Raw genomic sequence first — 20,129 nt, 5'->3', positions numbered from 1 at the left:
TAAGTGGAGTTGGAGTTTGCCAGCCCCCCCCACTGATCTGATATTGAAGTCCTAGAATATCCCTTTAAAATAAATGTAGAAGTTGAGCCAAGCAGAATGCATTTGTGTATGGTGGGAATCTAAGTTTAGCTGACGGGGTTGCAGTACGTAACTAGTAACCTTGAAACTGCTAGTGGTCTTCACCCCTACCCCGCTGCCGCTCTGAACAGTCATCACACTAACCCAGAATGTCTACTGTGATTATGTTGGTTAAAATTTGCTGTAAATTGCATTTTTTTCTTCTGGTTGATATACGAGAACATTGTGTGCGTGTGGTATGGAAATAAGGGCTGCAATGGCAGACTATGCATGTGATTTTCACTTGTGTTTTTACACCTTGGTTATGAGCGTAGCCATCAATCTGCCCTCAATACGCTTCTCAGTGCAACTCCGCGTGTTCTCCTCTTTAGCTACGCAGGACCCTATTAATGGTCGCCTTGACTCACATCGTCCTCAGGTTGGTTCGGTAGATTTGCTGGTTCTGCCATGATCTCTTCTAGACCCAGACCTCAAGGTTTATTTTCCATCCTCTGCCTTACAGGAAACACTTTTTAGCTTTTTTTTTTTTTCCTCTAAATCTACAAGTGCATTGTTAACTTTTTTTCTTTTTCTTTTTTGCACTTAAAATGAGTCACCACAATGTCACTGAGAGGACACCTCACCACATTTTCTATACCCTTTTTTTGTCACAAGTTTTTTTTTTAAAATCTGGTCTTCATCTCTGTAGACCGCAAGAGCAATATAGAGACTTATATTAAGCGAGAGGTAATGCTGTGTGGTCGACAATTGTTGCTACTTTGTGAACTGGTAGCTAATAATGTAGTCACTAATGTGTATATATGTGTATATAAAACCAATCAGCAGCTTGTAGAAGACAAGAATATCATGGCCGCTTCCTCACAGAAACAGCGCCACTCTTATCCATGGCTATATCTGGAATGGCAGCTAAGTCGCATTTAAGCTACAGCTTATGGACAGAATGGACATGATTGCTGGAAGAAAGCAGCCATGTTTTTCAAATTGCAAATGGGCAGCAAGTGTCGTTGCCGAGATCAAAATCTAGCACATGCTCTGTATGCTCATTCAAGAAGAAAAGGAAAGATGGCTGCCGGCCATCTCCTTGAATGATCATACAGAGCATGTGCAAGATTTGGGCTAAACGTGAGAGAGGCATTCGTTGTGAGGTGACCCAATGGATAATGTTGTAGAGTTTGTGCAGATTATCCAAGGCTTCCTGGGAAAAATCCAACTTGGTCAGAATGGATTAATTTTTGCAATCGGCAGTACAGGCAGAAGGCCAGGATAGAGGAAAAGATTCTGATCTCCAAGTTCAAAAGTGAAATGGATCTATAGTTAACAAGGGTGGTACTATCTTTAGAAGGGTTGTGCAGGTAAAAATATTATTTGTTAAATCGGCCACGGGCAGTCAGGGGGAAAAAATTTTTTTTTAAAAAAATCAAACATTCCTTTAAAAACGGCAATACCAGACCCAGAAACTAGCTGGTGAATAAAAAGGGGGGCAGTATACATGTCAGGCCACCTCGGCCCCTTCAGTCAGCTGATTGGTTCCTGGAATCAGGGCCCACAAGTTCTATCTTGGTGACCTATCTAGCCTTCTGACTTTGATATCCTGTCCTCAGGATTAGATGATCAATATTAGATTTCTCGGGACTTGACCCCCCTACTGATAAACTGTAACTTTCCAGGCTATATGGATAAGGAATTGGGGCAAGTTTTGGGTCTGTCCAAAGACAAGGAGCCATTTTCAGCATAAGGACCTGGCACTAATATAACGTACAGTTCTGCTTTAGTTGTGTATGGTCAGTAAACCAGAAATTCTCAATAATTTCAAGTATACACAATATAAGAAGCAATCCCTATGTTACAACATGGTTTTAGCCCTCACCCACTTTCACACAGTAGTTATGAAATATTCTGCTGACAGATTGCCTTACATAACTAAATTGTATTAAACGCTCCTCCAAACTTGTTCTCACCCCTTTTGTCCATCAGCGGAAAAATGCACAAATTCTATGTAAACCTTCATTTGTAGTGTAGATAACTAAATTAGTTGAGATAATGGGAATAGCGGTGAATGGAGTGGAGCCCAAATGGCGCGGTTTTTGACAAAAGGAAAAACGTTCTTTTCGAATACACTTATACTGCTTATATTGTAGGAATTTATGGGAATTGTATACTCGTGAAATATTCTTAGTATAGGGCCTCAATATGTGATTGTGATGGTTTGATACCTGGGACCCACACAGATCAGCATATTGAAGAGGCTGCATTACTATGAACCATCATTAAAATATAATTTATGTACAGGACTTTACCCATGACTCAATTTTGATAGCCAATCTTTCGGATTGGACATCAATCTCAGATTGGTCAAGGCCTTGTACCCAGCACCACCACCGCTTATTTTTTGGGACTAGGGCACCACCACTGACCATCTGCTGGGACTAGGGCACCACTACTGACCATCTGCTGGTACTAGGGCACTACCACTGACCATTTTCTGTACTAGGGCTGGCCAATTTTTGCTTAAAAACAAAAATTCCAAAATTAATTGCACAATCCTATCTGGGACTCCTGGATCTGCATAGTGTACTGAGTCAGAAGGCAGCTCCTTACACTGTGTAGTGGCTGTCACATGTACCCGAACAAGGCCACTATGTGGTATGCAGACCCGAACCAATCTTATATTAATGACCTATCCTAAGGATTGATAATCAATCTCTAGTCTTTAAACCTCTTTAAATAAACCTATGGGCCAGGCCCATAAAAAAAAAAAAAAAAAAAAATCTGCAACGGAAAATTTGTGTGTTCAAAAATCGCAACGTGTCAATTATACCTACATGGAAACTGTCAGCATTTTCATAGATATAATAGGGGCAGAAAGTCTGCAGAGGAAAACTCTGACTTTCTATGAAAAATGCTGCAGAAAAAAACTGGTGCGTTTCAGCCAGTTTTCATATTCCTGGCATATTTACTCCATCAAGATGTGCTCCTGCATACAGAAATCTACTCCTATCTATGGGATCAATACTAATAAATACATTTTATGCTCTGCATCATTCATGCAAGTGGTGTGGGCAGTGCAAAACAAAATCACAAATTTTTACATAAAGACAGATGTTGGGGCTTTCTTATGCCTTGTGTTTCAGTTTTCTGGCATAAGAGACATAATTCTGCCCCATGAATCCTCCTAAGAGTTCTTCACACCCGTGTACACAGAAGGCTGTCATAGTATGTGAGTGGAGTAATCGGGATTCTTTCTGTCTCTCCTAGGAGTCCTGTCAGAATTTATTCTGCTTTTTACTCAGAAATCCTTCTCAAAATCACATAAGCCTATAGATCACAGAGCTCAGCTTCTCTCCTCTATCATATAACCCTATATATCACAGAGCTCAGCTTCTCTCCTCTATCATGTAACCTATATATCACAGAGCTCAGCTTCTCTCCTCTGTCATATAACCTATATATCACAGAGCTCAGCTTCTCTCCTCTATTATATAACCTATATACCACAGAGCTTAGCTTCTCTCCTCTATCATATAACCTATATATCACAGAGCTCAGCTTCTCTCCTCTATTATATAACCTATATACCACAGAGCTTAGCTTCTATCCTCTATCCTATAACCCTATATATCACAGAGCTCAGTTTCTCTCCAATCATATAATCCTATATATCACACAGCTCAGCTTCTCTCCTCGATCATATAACCCTATATATCACAGAGATCAGTTTCTCTCCTCGATCATATAACCCTATATATCACAGGGCTCAGCTTCTCTCCTCTATCACCTCCTGCTTTCAGGTAAGGTGACAGAAATCATCTGACATGGACTCTCTTACAATCAGTAGACCGTATTGCACCAGTTACTCTATAGAGTTTGTCAGATGGTTTAGCTGATATGTTGCTGGTGCGGTTCTTCCTTATAAATCGTACATTCATCAATTCCATTATAATCTATAAATTAAAATCTCCTGTTTCTCAGTGAAATAAGTGTTGAAGTGCTTGTGATCGAACCGCACCTTCTTCTTGACACCTGTTCTTGGAATCGCATGCTTTTCTCTCCTTTCCCCTCTCAAATGATGATCACATTGTGGCCGCAGCCCCCTGAGCCCCCAAACACCTGTATTTCCTTTTTGCGTATAGGGAACTTTGATTGCTTTTATGTGTTGCCAGATGTAAGAAGAAAACACAGGATGCTAATTTAAAGCCTTTACTTCTGAAGAAATCTTTATAACTCTTTAGCTTAGCAATTGCAAGATTTTCACCGCAACTGCTCAAGATGACTGTTTTGCAAAGTTACTTAATTCCTTCTGCAATTGCTTCATTGTACTACAAGATTGCACTGTGTCTATATCTGATCGCTGTATGCCATTTACTTCAGCAGAAAGAGCTTCTGCTTATGGCGAGGAGACGTTAATAACGAATCTTATTTCATGTGATTTGTGGCGAGCCTGGTGAAAGTTGCTGCCCATTGGGCTACAAAGGAATAAAGAGGGGTTTTGGCTGCGAACGCTCTTAACTTAGCACCAGTATATATTGTTAGAGGAAATGGGGACTTTTAATTGACCAAAATAATAAAAAAAAAAAAAAAATTAACTGGAAAAACACATACTAAAAAATAGATTTGTAAACACAGCAGTGCTATCCTAAATTCTTGGATTCTGCCTTCATAGTTATTGACAAGATTATCAGGATTTCATTATACCACGGCGAAGAATTCTGAAGATCGGTCTTGCTATCCTCTGGACCTCCGGAGGATGCCCTCAGTTCTTCTTTATCATAAATTGTCATGCCTAGAATGAAATCTTCACCTCTTCATAGACTTCAGTCATTATTTATGCCAGAAAACTGGTATAAATTATTATATATTTGCTGCCTTTTGACCTAGCCACACTATGTCCACCTTTTAGAAAATGGTCAGGCATCTTAAAAATACCATTTGGGTAAAGCGGTGTTAACGAATATTATTTTTTATCACCTATCCCTGATATACACCATAAATCGATCTATAGACCGCTGTAAGGGGCTGCTTCTGATGCCCGTGCTATACACAGCACAGAGCCAGAAGCAGTTTGCCATGTGCCCTGTATAGTGGCCATGTACTAGTACTGCAGCTCAACTCCCATTGACTTCAGTGGGAGCCGAAATGTAGTACAGACGCCGACTTTGCTTATGGTTCGCTAATGTGTATAGTATGGGAATTTGCAATTGGCCCCATACAGCTGATCATTGTGGGGCCTGCCTCTTGGACCCAATGATCAGCTATGTATAGCCGATCTGAAGGACAGGCCTCAAAAAAAACATATCCGCAATCATGGATCTGCAAAAACACTTGTATGATCCCCATGTAGGGCCCACAGGTCCTTGCAGGTGGTGTTCCTGGTGGGATTCGAACCCATGACTCCAGCACTGCAAGGCTGCAGTGCTAACCGTGTTGTCCATCATGATCGTCTAAACTTGTCTGTGCTGCAAATACGACCAAGAATGAGACTTGCTTCATAGTTTGTTGTCCTTTTCTATGTCCTCGACACATTCGTAAAAAGTGTGGGTCTATAGAAATGAATGGGTCCATACTGTTATCTGCAGTTACGGTCGTGTACATGGAGTATTAAGCAGTTCACATCAACCAGATATTAAGATGATTATATATTGTAAATATATCAGGATCTTGTCATTGAAGCTGAAACTTTCCCTTTCACAAATACATAACTGAAATATCTTCTTCTACGTCTCCATCATTATGGTCATTCTTATTAGAAGTATTATCAGAATATAGTAACCCATTCCACTTGGGGTTCATTCACACTTCAGTATTTCAGTCCGTATTGCATCAGTATTTGCAAGTCAAAATCCGAATAGTTGCAGATTTTTGTTATACTTTGTGCTTCTAACTGCTAATACAAGTTAATAAAATATACTTGTGTGACTGACGTCCCAATCCTATATGATGCTCCCATTGAAAGTTTGAATTTGCCGTCCACTGGTATATAGATAGAATAATCTTCATGCAGCTTTGACTTTTCTTGAACTGCTAATACTGTATATAGAAGTGGAATCTTTTTTTAGTGGTAATGGTAACATTGTAATATTTCCAAATACTATGACACCCTCCACCACCATTGTAAGAATAGCACAGCCCTTTACACCCCCGTTTCAGTGGTTTGGTTTTAAGAAGACCTAAACTTTGGAAATATTTTTTTGTCACATTGTCTCCTGACAGCAGATGGTGAACCCACTCCAAAATGTATAAGGCAGCCATCACTCTGTAAGAACGGCCTTACCTACCAAATTCCCTTGACTTGTGTCATGCACCTGTTTCTGAAAGGAAGTCTGTTAACTGATGGCCTCTGATAAACCTCCCGTGTGCAGATTCGTGGAAAAATGGTTGTGGCCGGGTTTGCTTTCTCATGAAAATATTGGGAAATGACTAAAGATTGATGTGCAACAAATATGTCTGTTAATGATTCACACACATCACTTGGAGGAGTCTAAACCTGTCAGGTGACTTATTCTGCTCTGTCTGAGAGTATTATGTGATCGAGGGAAAGAAGCCGAGTCCGGTCATATATAGGTTTATATGGTTTGGAGCAGGATTTCTGAGCAAAAAGAAGTGTAAATCCAGGACTCCTAAAGAGACAGTGAGAGTCCTGGTTATCTCATCCAAACACTGATTGACACTGATACAATGTACTCACTGATACAATGTACTCACTGATACAATGTACACACTGATACAGTGAGAGCTGTCAATCACTGTGTGTGGGCGGGGTCATCAGGACTCTCACTGTCTCTTCTAGGAGTCCTGTCTGGATTTACTCTGCTTTTTACCAGCGATCCTGCTCTAAAGCCTATAAAGTTGTATATCGCAGAGTTCAGCTTCTCTACCGCGATCATATTCTCCTCTGACCGGCTCATTCAGATGTTAATTTAGCTGAGCGTTAGTTCCCCGAGGTGTAAGGCCAGTTAAGCACTGTGAAAAATTACCGTAAGTCGTAGTAAATCTGACGGATTGTTTATTGGCAGGGCCACTCTCTTCTACCCAATCTTTGGAGTAGCTCCAAAAATATAAACCTGAAATAGCAATTTGTAAGTGTTACTGGGGCCATGTGCCTTTATGGTTATGCAGAGTGACTCAACGCTCTGTGCTTGACTGACAGACCAGTGAGCCATCTTTTTCCTGTTTTGCTTTCTTTTTCTTCATATAGAAAGAAGAAGGGAAAATTCAAGGACAACTCAACAACTCCGACTCCAGCCAGTATATTCGTGAGTTAAAAGATCAAATTGAAGAAATGAAACACGAGGTAAGTGTGATTGGCTGTGGTGTAGCTGCGCCTTTCTATAGACCCCCCTTCATTTCCACATCACTGCATGTAGTCATGTGTCATAAGGGCAGGTACTTATTATTACTAGATCATATTTGAGATCACTGAAGTCGATAAGACGGCCGCTCTTTTCTAGAATCCAGTGAAATTCGCTCTTGCTTTTTTTGCTTTGGGCACTATGTGGTTGTAAGTACCCCTGAGTCTTAGAATAAACACATTTATCAAAACTAGAATGAGGCAAAAAATGAGCCAGTTATTTTGCATTTTTTTTTTTTTACTTCCAGAGGTCTTATGTTTTTGTCAATCCCTCCACTTTCCACTTGCTCCAGTTTTGATAAGACTTCCTTTTTTTTTTTTTTTTTTTTTTTTTTTTTTTTTACGCAGCGAATATTCCTTTTGAATGGTTTGTCATTACCCCTCACTCCTTTTTTGCATGATGTAATTTAAGACAGTCTTCCCCTCTAAATTCTAGCCCTTTGTAACCGATGGCAGAAAACCATGAATTTGCTTAGTAGTCTCGTGCCGCAGGTTCTGCAGCTGCATCAGCCACAGAATCCATGAGTAAATAGTCATGTGCAATGAAAAAAGAACGGCCACTGGCTCCCATTGAAAGCAATGGGAGGCGGAATGCATATAACCCCTCGTTACCAAACGCATTTGCAAGCGCTGTGCTGTGAAAGCACACAGATCCCAATAAACTATTATGAGGTCCATGTGCTTGCCGCCAGATCTCCACACACAACATGCGGACAGGAAAGTAGTTCACAATCTACTTTCCTGTCTGCATGATTTGTGCGGGCAGCACACGGACCCCATTATAGTCTATTGGGATCTGTGTGCTTTCACTGTACGCTGCTTGCAAATGCGTTTGTATTCCATTTGGGGGAGTCCACATGGGGACCCCCATGAACGGAATACCAAACACAAATGTGAAGGAAGGGTTAATCCTGCAAATTTCTCTGACTGGCCTCTAACATTTGACTTCAACAACAGCCCTAAATTCTGACTCATCCCTGATACTGAGGCCCCATGTTGCAAAACTGGTTTTTTTTTACATTACTTCCAAAGTGGCAAATCCAATCGCAGCATGTCAATTATACCTACGGAAACGTGGGGGTAGAAAAACTGCTAAAATCACCATGGAAAAAATGTGATGCATTTCGTGTTTTTTATACTGCGACTCACTCTGTGGGGTCTTAGCCTTAATCTTCTTTCCATTGTTTTCAATTGGAGGCAAAGATTGAAGCAGGATGTTGAAAAGATTTTAAAAAAAAGCCATTTGAATTTGGAGAGATAGGAAACTAATAGGAATCTAAAGTAGAACTCTGCCTCTAATCCTCCATTTTCTTCCGTCTGAAGGGTTCATTGGATCCTGCTTGTTTTCCTTTGTTCATGGGACTGTGATATCCTTATATGTATAGACAGCACAATTACATTAGTGTAAGGCCACGCACATGTTAATATCTTGTATTTGCCGGTGAGACTTGTGTCCACTGTTAAATATCCGGACCTGGCCTTGTCCACGATAGGAAGAAGTCAGCTTGTTATAAATCAGTGTAGAGGTTTATTAATATCTTGAAGGAAAACACAGGAACAGGGAAAATGTCCAAATAATACAAATATCAGTCAATGTCAATAGCTTACATCTTCAGAGAAGTTAAATCATCTGGATATCTTGTAGTTACAGCTTGGTTCATGCTTGTCATCTGGTTGGTGGACTTGGGCTGGTTACGACGTCCATGGATGTCCATCTGCCTGGACCACCCACCCTGGTGTTCCCAAAGACAGACCTCCTGGTCTTCCCCTGGTCTTCCCAAAGACAGACCCAGACATGTGTATTTCTTACTCATTTATATTCATGAGAGTGGGTGTTACCTTCCATCTTGTAGCTATGTGAGGAGATTTCTAAAATAGTGTACACTAACCGCACCCATGTTCCAAGAATATAAGACTATGATGTCAGTAGAGTGTTAACCCCATGTCTGCTAGAGAATATTGTAAATATATATAATATTTAACAGCACATACTGTAGTATTTGGGTCAGTATTTTGCCCCCTCATCAGTTTCAGGTACTGACCAAAGTCACATGAGTCGCCTAAGGCCTAGGCCTTGTGCATGTTTGCCAGCTCTCTAGTCCAGCATGGAGATGTACGGGTGTGATGCAGTAACCTGTATCTTCAATCCCTGTGTCTAAATGGTTGAGGTTTCTGTGAAACTCATGTGCTGTTTTGCCTAAAGCACATGTGCTGATTTGTGGTTGCTTACCGTTGTGGAGAAAGTATGTGTATCGTGCTGGTATGACCGAGATTGCAAAAAAAGGATACTTGCCTAATGTCAGTTGAGCACGGAGTTAGAAAGCAGATTTGTACATAAATGTTATATAATTCTTATAACCGTTCTCCTCATTGACTGGGTTACTCAATTCTGCCCGATAGTAGTGTGCTGGTGTCCCTGTGCTCACGTAGAGCGCACTGTACTCCTGTGACCAGGCCGGGGCTTATATTTTCAGTCTTATCAGCTCGGTCGTCTGCGATTACATGGTTCCTGTTATTACTGTGAGCAACTACACACCTGCAACTACACAGAAGGGGCCGCTACGTGACCCTTCATATGAACTCCGTACTGTAAGGTTACTGGGATAAGATTGGGATAGAGATATGCACACACATATTTTATAGACAGCTCCGTGTAATAATGATAGGGAACTACAATTGTAATTGATAGACTCCCGAAAATAGATCAAAGCAAAGACTGACACTTTATTTATAGGTTTCAAACAGGGCTGTGTAGTCGGGATTGGGACCAATTTTGGGTGTAGTTGGGGAAAAAATATTAGTCACCAGTCATGGGGTTAGCCTCTGTGTTCTGTCCGGTGTATCTTCACATGCCCTACAGACCAGAGTGGCCCTGTGTTTGGGGTTTACCTCTTTTACCCAGGAAAATCAGTTGACATTGTATTACGTATTCATTGCTGCAAGGGCAGAAGCTAAGGCCATAGATCTTAAGTGCTGATATCTTGCTGTAGTATCTTCCTTGGGATCTGCAGATATGAAAGCCAACTTGTGCAAACTATGTACATTTTGCAAGCGTATCTTGCAGAGATCTGGTCTGATAGCTTCCAAAAGTCTTTGGTATAAATTTAAAGATCTGTTCCATCCACATAGTGCTGTAATAATAATGGCAATATCCACATTTACAGAGCTTTATTTTTGGGGTTAAAGCCAAAGTTTCACTTAGAGCCTCTTTTAATTAAAATATTAAAGCAATAATGTCGTTGCCCCCTGCTGCTAGGCATTAGCCCTCATCCCCTGTCCTATGGATTTACTATGCAAGATGCTCCAAGATCAAGACCCTACTTACCACAGACACAAATCTATTTATATAGCACCATTAATTCCTTGGTGCTTTACATTTGGGGGTTACATACAGTACACAATATACAGGTAGATGTAATACTAACAATGACCGACTGGCACAGTGGGGTAGAGGGCTAACAATCTATAACATCAGCAGGTTCGGCCAACTTTGGTCTAATACAAAGGTCTCAAATATGGCCTGGCAAATGCACTGCACGTAGAAATTGAAGTTAAAGGGCTGCACTCCTTTCAGATTCTGTACAATACAGCTTTATTGGTAAATAACCCCAGCAGTGGCCCTGTCCAGTACAATGTCCCCCAGCAATGACCGTAGTACTTACCTCCCGGTAGCGCTGTCTTCCCCTTTCTTCTCCGTCATACTAATGTGTTCGGAGCAGGGGGAAGAGATCAGGAGATGTGGGGAGTAGCGAACAACACAGAAGCTGTCCCTAGCTTGGAAGCTTTAGAATCTGGTCAGTGTTTCGTTTGGGCCCCCCCTCTGTTCCACCTTGCTGGCCCATGTTTTTGAGGTCCCTGGTCCAACGTGTCTTGTTGAGAATGATCTAGATATTACCCGTTTGGGGGCTTAGTAACCATTTCCTATGCTGATTCTAACCGTTCAGTAGTCACATCATTGGATACTTCTAAAGGGCGACACTGAACAGCTTGATCAGGTTTTTGGCCATTAATCTGTTGGTGCGAGTTATTTTGGAATAGACAGGTTTGATAGAAGCTTATGTAAATGGTAAGAAGATCTCCTTCTCCATGCCAGACCCAGCAATATAAGCTTTGCCCCATGAATTATAGAGAGGCTTGCAATGGATCCTCGCACATTCGTACCCTGGGAAACTGAACTATGCTTAAATTGGTTCACTTGCTTTACCCATCATGGAGTTGGCCCTTCATGGAGCCAAGCCAATACTCTATAGTGAACCTACAATAAAAGCTTCCTGAGATCCTCTATAGATGTGGTCGAAGTACTGTATAATGGACTTGTATTACTGGTGAGATGAGAATTGCTGCCCTACATTAGATTATATATATATATATATATATATATATATATATATATATATATATATATATATATATATAGTACTTTATAAGGTTTATTATTGTGCCTGCAGTTATCTAGTCTTGTGTTAATGCTACAGTCCACATGGGGACCCCAAAGATGGAAGGGCTGCTCACTTCAAGCATTATACAGCTGTCTAGGTACATATTGCTGATGGCTTGTAGGATTTTCAGCTGCCATATTATGTGATTCAATGCTCATGTCCTTGGTGATACTATAGCCATATTATAGAGGATACACCTTATATAATGGAAGAAGCGCTGCAGCACCAAGTGCAAATACTGCTAAACAGAACTGAGACTTTTGCAGCAATAAGATCTGTACTTTAATTCAGCTTTAACCACTGTTGAGGAAATACTGTTCTGAATATAGCTGTGAAAACCTATGAGGGAGGGAATTTCCCATGGCCGGCCATACACCGCTTGTCTCTAGTACTAATGTGCTAGTGTATACAGGACCTGCAATTGAATCTATAGAAGTTTGCATTATAAGAAGTCTCCCAATAGTTTGCTTCTTTAATAGTGTTCACTAGGTGGCAGTGTTCTCCAGTCATGCTTCTTGGTGCTGGCGATTATTTAAAGAGGACCTTTCATCAGATTGGGCACAGGCAGTTCTATATACTGCTGTAAAGCGACAGGGCGCTGAATTCAATGCACTGTCGGCTTTCCCAATCTGTGCCCCGGGTGAAGTGCTATCGGTCCCGGTACCGTAGCTCTTTACAGTCAGAAGGGCGTTTCTGTCAGTCTGTCAGGAACGTCCTTCTTCACAGCAGCGCCAATAGCGCTGTACAGTGTGAGTGGGGACTCCACACATCTAGAATCGCCCTAAAACCACAGTGAATTCTCTGGAAAAAAAATTATACCCAATATAACCCATTGGGATCCTCAATCACCAGATGGATCTGTTTTAATCTTTAGTCCATTCTTCTGTTCCTATGATCGAACAGACCAAAACGAGAGAAGTATGAAGACTCTACTACTGTTACATTGGTATAGTATTTGCAAACATTACCTTTTAGGATCCATTGTATCCAGTGCAGAGAGCTCAGCCAACATGTGTTGTATCCAGGACTAGCAGGCGATTACCATAATGATGAAGTGACCCTGACGGATGATTTCTGCTGCCATATCTGAGAGCAGGATGTGATCCAGGACAAGGCGCTCAGCTCAGTGATATATATGGATATTTATGTACATAGTTGTATTATATTAAAAAAAGTAAATCCTGACAGGACTCCTAGGGGAGACGGTGAGAGTCCTGATGGCCCCACCCACACACAGTGATTGACATGTCATTGTGTGCGCGTGCGCGGGGTCATCAAGACTCTCGCTGTGCGTCCTAGGAGTCCTGTCAGGATTAAGGCGACTTGCACACGACCCTGTGCCTGTTGCCGGGCCATGATTAAACGGCACAAATAGCACATGGATGCCAACCGTGTGCTGCCCATTCTTCCCACAGCCCCATTCACTGAGGCCAAGAAGCACAGTCCACAAAATGCACAGGAATAGGACCTGTCCTGAGTTTTGCTCATAGCCACATATGGGACCCAATAATTTCTAATTGGCAATTAGAAATGATTGGGTCATTTATCAGCCGTGACACACAGCTAGCACACGGACCATGCACGCAGTCATGTATATGAGGCCTAACTCTGCTTTCGACTAAGAAATCCTTCTCCACATCATACATGTCTGTATATTATCAGAGCTCAGCTCTTCTCCCTCTTATATTCTGCTTTCAGGCTGGTTTGCTTTAATAACAAGCCTGAAATCCTGCACCTGGACGTACTGCTATAATAAGGGCAGCTGTTTTTTCAGTATTTCCCAAATATACCAATTTCTTGATTCCTATTTCTTGATGTTTTTGTGCACAGCAGAATAGAGGCCATGTTTAGAGCCCTTCTTTCCTGGGATGAGCAGGGCTTTCACTGACATGGCTTCTTTTCTGTCGCAGAGATGCAATTTGATCACCCCTCTGCTGATCTATTAGTCAGACAGTTTCCTTACATAGGTGGAGTATGATCATCTATACAAGGGCTCCGTCCATGACTCAAAGGGGTTTTCCTATCTTATAAAGGGATGACACATTGCAGGACCTGATGATGGTGGTACCTCTGGGACCCCCCATTTATCCTTAATGCAGTCCGTCCAGGGTAAAATTAGAAGGGGACACATTGCTGCATCCATTTCATTCTCCAAACCAATGGCCAGGCCTCTCCAATGGTCATAAAGTAATAGTGCATAATAGAGAGATGTGAAAACCCAACAAGTGTGGATCAGTTCTGCAGAGTGTATTGGTGAGTGATACAAGATTTTACATGATAATATTCACATTTACAGATACAGACCTATAGGGTAGTTGTGGAGTTCACTAAATGATAAAATGGTCCCATAAACCAGCTGTGTCCAACCTGAGTTGTAGGTTTGCAACAGCTGGAAAGCCACAGGTTAGGGAACGCTGCTCCGCACTGTTCTCACCCTTGTACTTAATGGAAAAGTCTATTCTTGTTGTAAACCATAATAAATCTCTTTTTACCCCTTTTCCTGCACCCTGCAAACCATTGAAATCCAATGATTTATCAGCCTTCGTTTCGTCCTGTTTTTATGGTTCTCGGTGGTTGCTTCGCATCTGCCTGCTTCCTGTTAGATGTTGCAAGATCTGCCTGCTCTACCTAGATTACAGGGGTGGCTCAAGAGATTACAAGATATACATGCAACCCATATGTATCCTGCAAACCACACAAATGGCACTTTTTAAAAAAAAAAAATCATGTTTTAGGTGCAGACACATTTCTTACATTTTGCCAGTACACCACCTAGAAGTAGGCTTAGGCTTTAAGAACATATCAAGGTTTTTCTATCGTGTAAATCCAAGCTTCCCTATCGCGTCCGAGGATCTTATAGAAATTTTCAGGTCATTGCATGTAAATTGGTCTTAGTATCTCTATTCCACTGGCTGAAAAAAAAACCTTGTTTCTATTGAATTCACACGTGCAGAAGTGAAGGTAGAAATCTGCTGTGTGTGTGTTTGTCGGGTGGTCATGTTTCTAATTCAGGTCTTTCTTGCATAGTTATGAATGGGGGGTCCATTTGAGAAGCCTATGGGGAAAAAAAAATACCTAAAAATTCATATGTAGAGCCTACTGCCTCATGGTTCATTGTCTTGTGACCACCCTATGGAGATGTCCTCTCCATTGACAGTGGTCAACCCCCATTCTCTAGATAGGTGTTGGACTGTGTTTGCAAGACTTTCAAGACATATCCTGTGCATGTCTCAAAAATGCTTAAGACGAGAATGCCAACTTAAACTAATTTTGATAGAATTCAAGTAATTTACATTAAAAAATTCATAATCTATCTGCTTGTAGTTCTTATTTCTGCCGTTTTGACAGTGTAGAGGTAGGACGGTTTAATTTCACTTCAGTGTAATGGCATCATAATTGTCGTTTTAGGGTTAAACATTTTACAATCATTGCTTGAGCACTTGAGAAATATATAGCTCCTTTGTAGAGGACAGTGGTCTTTGTGGGACGCCCCCATGAATGCACTTCTCTACTCCATAGCAAATGTGCAGACAAAAATAGACCCGGCGTTCTTTATTTTCACAGCTCGCTGGGCTGATGAATTCTGAGAAGTAATGGTTAAGGTGTTCACAAATGGTGCGATCTTCTTCTGCGAGTAGAAACCCTTTAATCTTGGACCAAAATGTTGTTCAGAATAGCATACCGCTCTTGTGTCCACAAAATAAAACCTGCACGAGCAAGCAAAATGGACGCCAAAAGTCAATCTTTTGCTCCTTTTTCCTATTGAAAGGATCTGTCAGCAGATACATTTATATATCTTTCTATGTATTCAAACAGATCCCACAATCTGATACAATTTCATCCAAATTGCAATGTGCAATGGGCAACACGGTGGCTCAGTGGTTAGCATTGCAGCCTTGCAGTGCTGGAGTCCTGGGTTCAAATCCCTGCCAGAAACTACATCTGCAAGGAGTTTGTATGTTCTCCCCGTGTTTGCGTGGATTTCCTCCCATTCTACAAAGACATACTGATCGGGGGAAAAAAAAAAAGTACATTGTAATGAAAAAATCGCCCCTAACATATAGGACAGCTTAGTGTGCCTAACCATTTACTTACCATTGTGTCAAACCTCTCACCAAGGCATATGACAAATCTATCTAATATACGATGTCTGGCAATTTTAGCCACTGATTCTTTCCCTGGTTGCCAGTGCCCTGCTTACAGGGAGGGTACAAGGAGGCGGAGCCAGTTGTGTGCGTGCGCTCACCAATAAATAACTGCACGTGTTTTGGGAGGGGGGTGGTACAAAAATTCAATACACACTTGATGGTTTTTGTCGGTGTTTTTCCCTCTCCTCCTTAAGGAGACACATCACATACCATTTGCGTTGTGCACCCTTGCATGCCCTGTTGTAATTTGTCTTCAATATCTATTGACCTCAATCTGCACAGTCTTTTTTAACTCCACCTGTTTCCACACATGCCTGACTCTATGGAACAGTCAGCTCCAGGTAAGGTTGCAGCCCGCTACCATTGGGGTTGGCTTTCGCTCATGGCCAGCTTATGGCGGTTATATATAGTTGGTAGTTCTCACTATGTACTGTACATGTCCTTTTATGCAATTTTTGTGTCACTCAGGAATTCCTATTATACATTCACCCATGGTGTGTGTGCTGTTGTGTTGCTGGGAATGTTAACAAATGTCTTCCATGCATGTCATGAGTGTGACGTTGGGGCCTTAGCAAACATGAACCACAGGTTGTTTTTGACCTAAACTGATAAAAACCAGAGTGAACTTGTGAGGTGATTTTCGCTGGCCTATCTGAGAGCAGGACGTGATAGACGGAGAGAAGCCGAGCTATGTGATATATAGGTTTATAGGATTTGGAGCAGAGTAAATCCGGATAGGACTCCTAGGATGTACAGTAAGAGTCCTAATCACCCCGCCCACACAGTGATTGACAGCTCTCCCTGTATCCTAGTGATTGACAGGCTTCTGTGTATACACAGTGTATGGGCGGGGTGATCAGGACTCTTACTGTACATCCTAGGAGTCCTGACGGGATTTGCTCTCTCTTCCAGCTCCATATCCTATAAACCTACATATGACTGGGCTTTGCTAGTCCGCGTATCATATCCTGCGCTCACAAACCACTTGATGGGTTCACTTTAGGTTTCCTAATGTTTGCTGAGCGTGCATGTTATGTCACCATTGTGTCCGGTTGTACAGTCACTACAGCTATTCTAGAGACTTTGACATTTGAAGCTGTTGTAGGTTATGACATGATGGACGCCAATAACTGGTATAATTTTTATTTTATTTTTTTTTTAATTTACTCAATTTTTTTTTTTTTTTTTTGACAGATCCAGTGTCTAAAAGGTCAGAGGGGCCTCAAAGACCAACACACTTTTGATGGGATCCATATTGTCAGTCACATCATTGGAGACGACGTGTCCTACCATTCCTCTGATGAAGACTTTGCCACCAGCTCGCTACACCAAGGGGGTCACTACGGTCTGACCAAACCACACGGAAAAATCGTTTTGGTCCCTTCGGATTTGGACAGCAGTGACAGTGATCCTGAAGAACTGACGATTATTCCTGACTCCAATGGCGTGGTCCCAAAACCAATGGCGAAAAGAACAGAGTCTTACTCCACTACGGTTTGATCATCACTGTGACTTTATTTTCGTTTTTTTCTAACCAGACGCTCATGACCGTTGTTACAGTACGTGGCTCATCTTACAGTCTTCAGACCCGACTGACCCAGCATGTACAGAACTCCTACTTGCCTTCACTTGCCTTTTGCCAAATGTTCATGGTTGCCATACACTAGACAAAGACCGTTCAACGAACTTGTTTGTTATAACAGTATTATCGGAAAAAAAGCGTTTTCTTTTGAATGTTTCTAATTTTAGATGAAAGCGGGTGTTATTTCACATCTTTAGTACATATTGGATGGAGACCATTTCTACTGACCCGTATCACTTGTATAAAAGAGAAACCTGTGCAATATTTTATGCCTGTTGAACAAAATGTATTTTTTTTAATGTTTGGACATATCACACAGCGTTACAATCCGGAAACCCACTAGTTCGGCAATCGATTGAAGGTTGATGACGGCTTGCTGTATAGCGTATATTGGGCTGAGGTTATAAAGCATTGATATGGGCATCATGTCTGAGGTTTGTCAAAATTCTTAAACTTCTCAAGAGACACTAAATGGCGTCTTCTTTATAGAGCCTGGTACAGCTCTCCACTCATGGAAAAGTCTGGTCTGGTCATGGGAGATCTGGGGGTACGTGCCTGAGGATAGGCCTGTCTTAAGTCTATGTTGACATCACTTTTGTGTTGCAAGGTTGCGATGTACGCCGGGAAAGCTCCTGATGTAGACTCTAAACAAAACCCATAAAGTGTCCTCCTTTCCCTGCCCAGCAGGTATGTCAGGATGCAATGATACCTAATAAAACATAATGTATATGTTTTTACAATAGGACCCTGTGGGCGATGGATATTTAATGCATACATCTCTGCATATACATTATATTCCGCCCATAAATGTGATCTGCACAGGGCCTAAAACTGATGTGCTTTTAGCTTATCCTTGTTTTTCAGCAATTTATTGCCATGGACAGGGTTAAATGAGTGTCCGGGATTAGGAAAGAGGGGTACAATGGGTTACATACTAAAAGAATTGATACATCACCTATGGTCCGGACACCTCTTACCCGCAGGTCCGCTGTCTGATCACTCACTGCTTGTGGTTGTTATGCGGAGTAGACAGGTAACATTGCAACCCATTGTAAGCCTGTTGTCCATTTTTTTTCCATGCTGGACGGCCTCTATACAAGCACAACTGTGTCTTCAGTCAGGATCCCCAAACCTTCAGTGGCCTTGTTCAAAAGTTATAGTGGAAACGGTCAACGTTTTGGGTGGCCCGGCTAATGGACCCCAAATGTTAAAGATGAGTTTCCCTTTAAATGGAACAAAACTGACCTTGGCCAAGGATAGGATGGTATTGTCTGCTTGGGAATGTATTAACCCATACAATCTGCCATTCCATATTCAGACCAACACCCGTCTCCTCCAGTGTTTCTCCTATAGTAGAGTATGCAAAGATTTTATTTTTTAGTCTATCCCGCTACAGTCTTACAATCTGTCGCAGGTTATTTTAAGTGTGAACTCTATGGAAAAGCATCTTAAGATCACTGTGCAGTAACATCCAATGTCTTAAAGCTGCAAAACGAGACCAAATGTTGTCAGTGATTATTTCTTTTTTATGCCTTTTTTTTCACTTTTTTTTTTTTTTTTTTTTTTTTTTTAAGTTTGTGTTTTGATGTTAACAAACAGGTCAATTCATGTTACTTGTGAAATATCTTGTTTATTTTGTACATAAATATACATATTTCATGCCGAAAGTGCGCAGCGCACATCATCGTTTTATACTGAGAATGTAAATGTTGAATTATATCAGATTCCTGTATCATAAGAGGGGGTAAACAAAAAATAATAATGGTGTTTTCTCTTTGTAAATAGAATTGTTTACGGATGATGTAACACTAATCATATCTTGTGAAATAGCTCCAGAAGCGTACATCGCGTTTCACATTAGAAATGTCATCACATAACAGATGCGTGATAAAACACTATTGTTGGAAATATTTTAACATTAATTATATATATGTATATGTAACTAAAATAAATTTTTTTCATGATTTAAGTCTGTGTTATGCTTGCGATTTTTAACTGCTTGTACTTAATTATAGAGAGAGAGATCGATAGATGGATGGAGAGATGGTTGGATGGAGAGATGGTTGGATGGAGAGATGGTTGGATGGAGAGATGGTTGGATGGAGAGATGGTTGGATGGAGAGATGGTTGGATGGAGAGATGGTTGGATGGAGAGATGGTTGGATGGAGAGATGGTTGGATGGAGAGATGGTTGGATGGAGAGATGGTTGGATGGAGAGATGGTTGGATGGAGAGATGGTTGGATGGAGAGATGGTTGGATGGAGAGATGGTTGGATGGAGAGATGGTTGGATGGAGAGATGGTTGGATGGAGAGATGGTTGGATGGAGAGATGGTTGGATGGAGAGATGGTTGGATGGAGAGATGGTTGGATGGAGAGATGGTTGGATGGAGAGATGGTTGGATGGAGAGATGGTTGGATGGAGAGATGGTTGGATGGAGAGATAGATGGATGGATGGGTATTTATCCAGAACACAAGTATTTTCAGTGCTACAGAAGATGATCAAGGTTCTAGTTATTGTGAAAACCACAACGCC

General features: G+C 41.4%; 1 protein-coding gene across 5 annotated transcripts in view; it reads left to right on the top strand.

Annotated features, from left to right (window-relative positions):
* Nucleotides 1-19,561, top strand: part of EVI5 (ecotropic viral integration site 5) — an 85,350-nt gene extending 65,789 nt beyond the window's left edge. For 4 of the 5 annotated variants that reach the window (XM_075286552.1, XM_075286551.1, XM_075286549.1 and 1 more), the window contains 2 exons: nt 7,271-7,366; nt 17,205-19,561. In XM_075286552.1, the coding sequence (XP_075142653.1) occupies nt 7,271-7,366; nt 17,205-17,510 (402 nt within the window). In that variant the 3' untranslated portion in view covers nt 17,511-19,561. Of the gene's footprint in view, nt 1-7,270; nt 7,383-17,204 lie in introns of all 5 variants that reach the window. The other variant, XM_075286553.1, reaches the window with a different exon arrangement.
* The last annotated feature ends 568 nt before the right edge of the window (nt 19,562-20,129 follow it).

This window comes from Leptodactylus fuscus, chromosome 9 (genome assembly GCF_031893055.1).
Source record: "Leptodactylus fuscus isolate aLepFus1 chromosome 9, aLepFus1.hap2, whole genome shotgun sequence".
Classification (NCBI taxonomy): Eukaryota; Metazoa; Chordata; class Amphibia; order Anura; family Leptodactylidae; genus Leptodactylus; species Leptodactylus fuscus.
The sequence above is the reverse complement of the archived record's forward strand: the minus strand, read 5'-3'. Positions and strand labels throughout refer to the sequence as shown.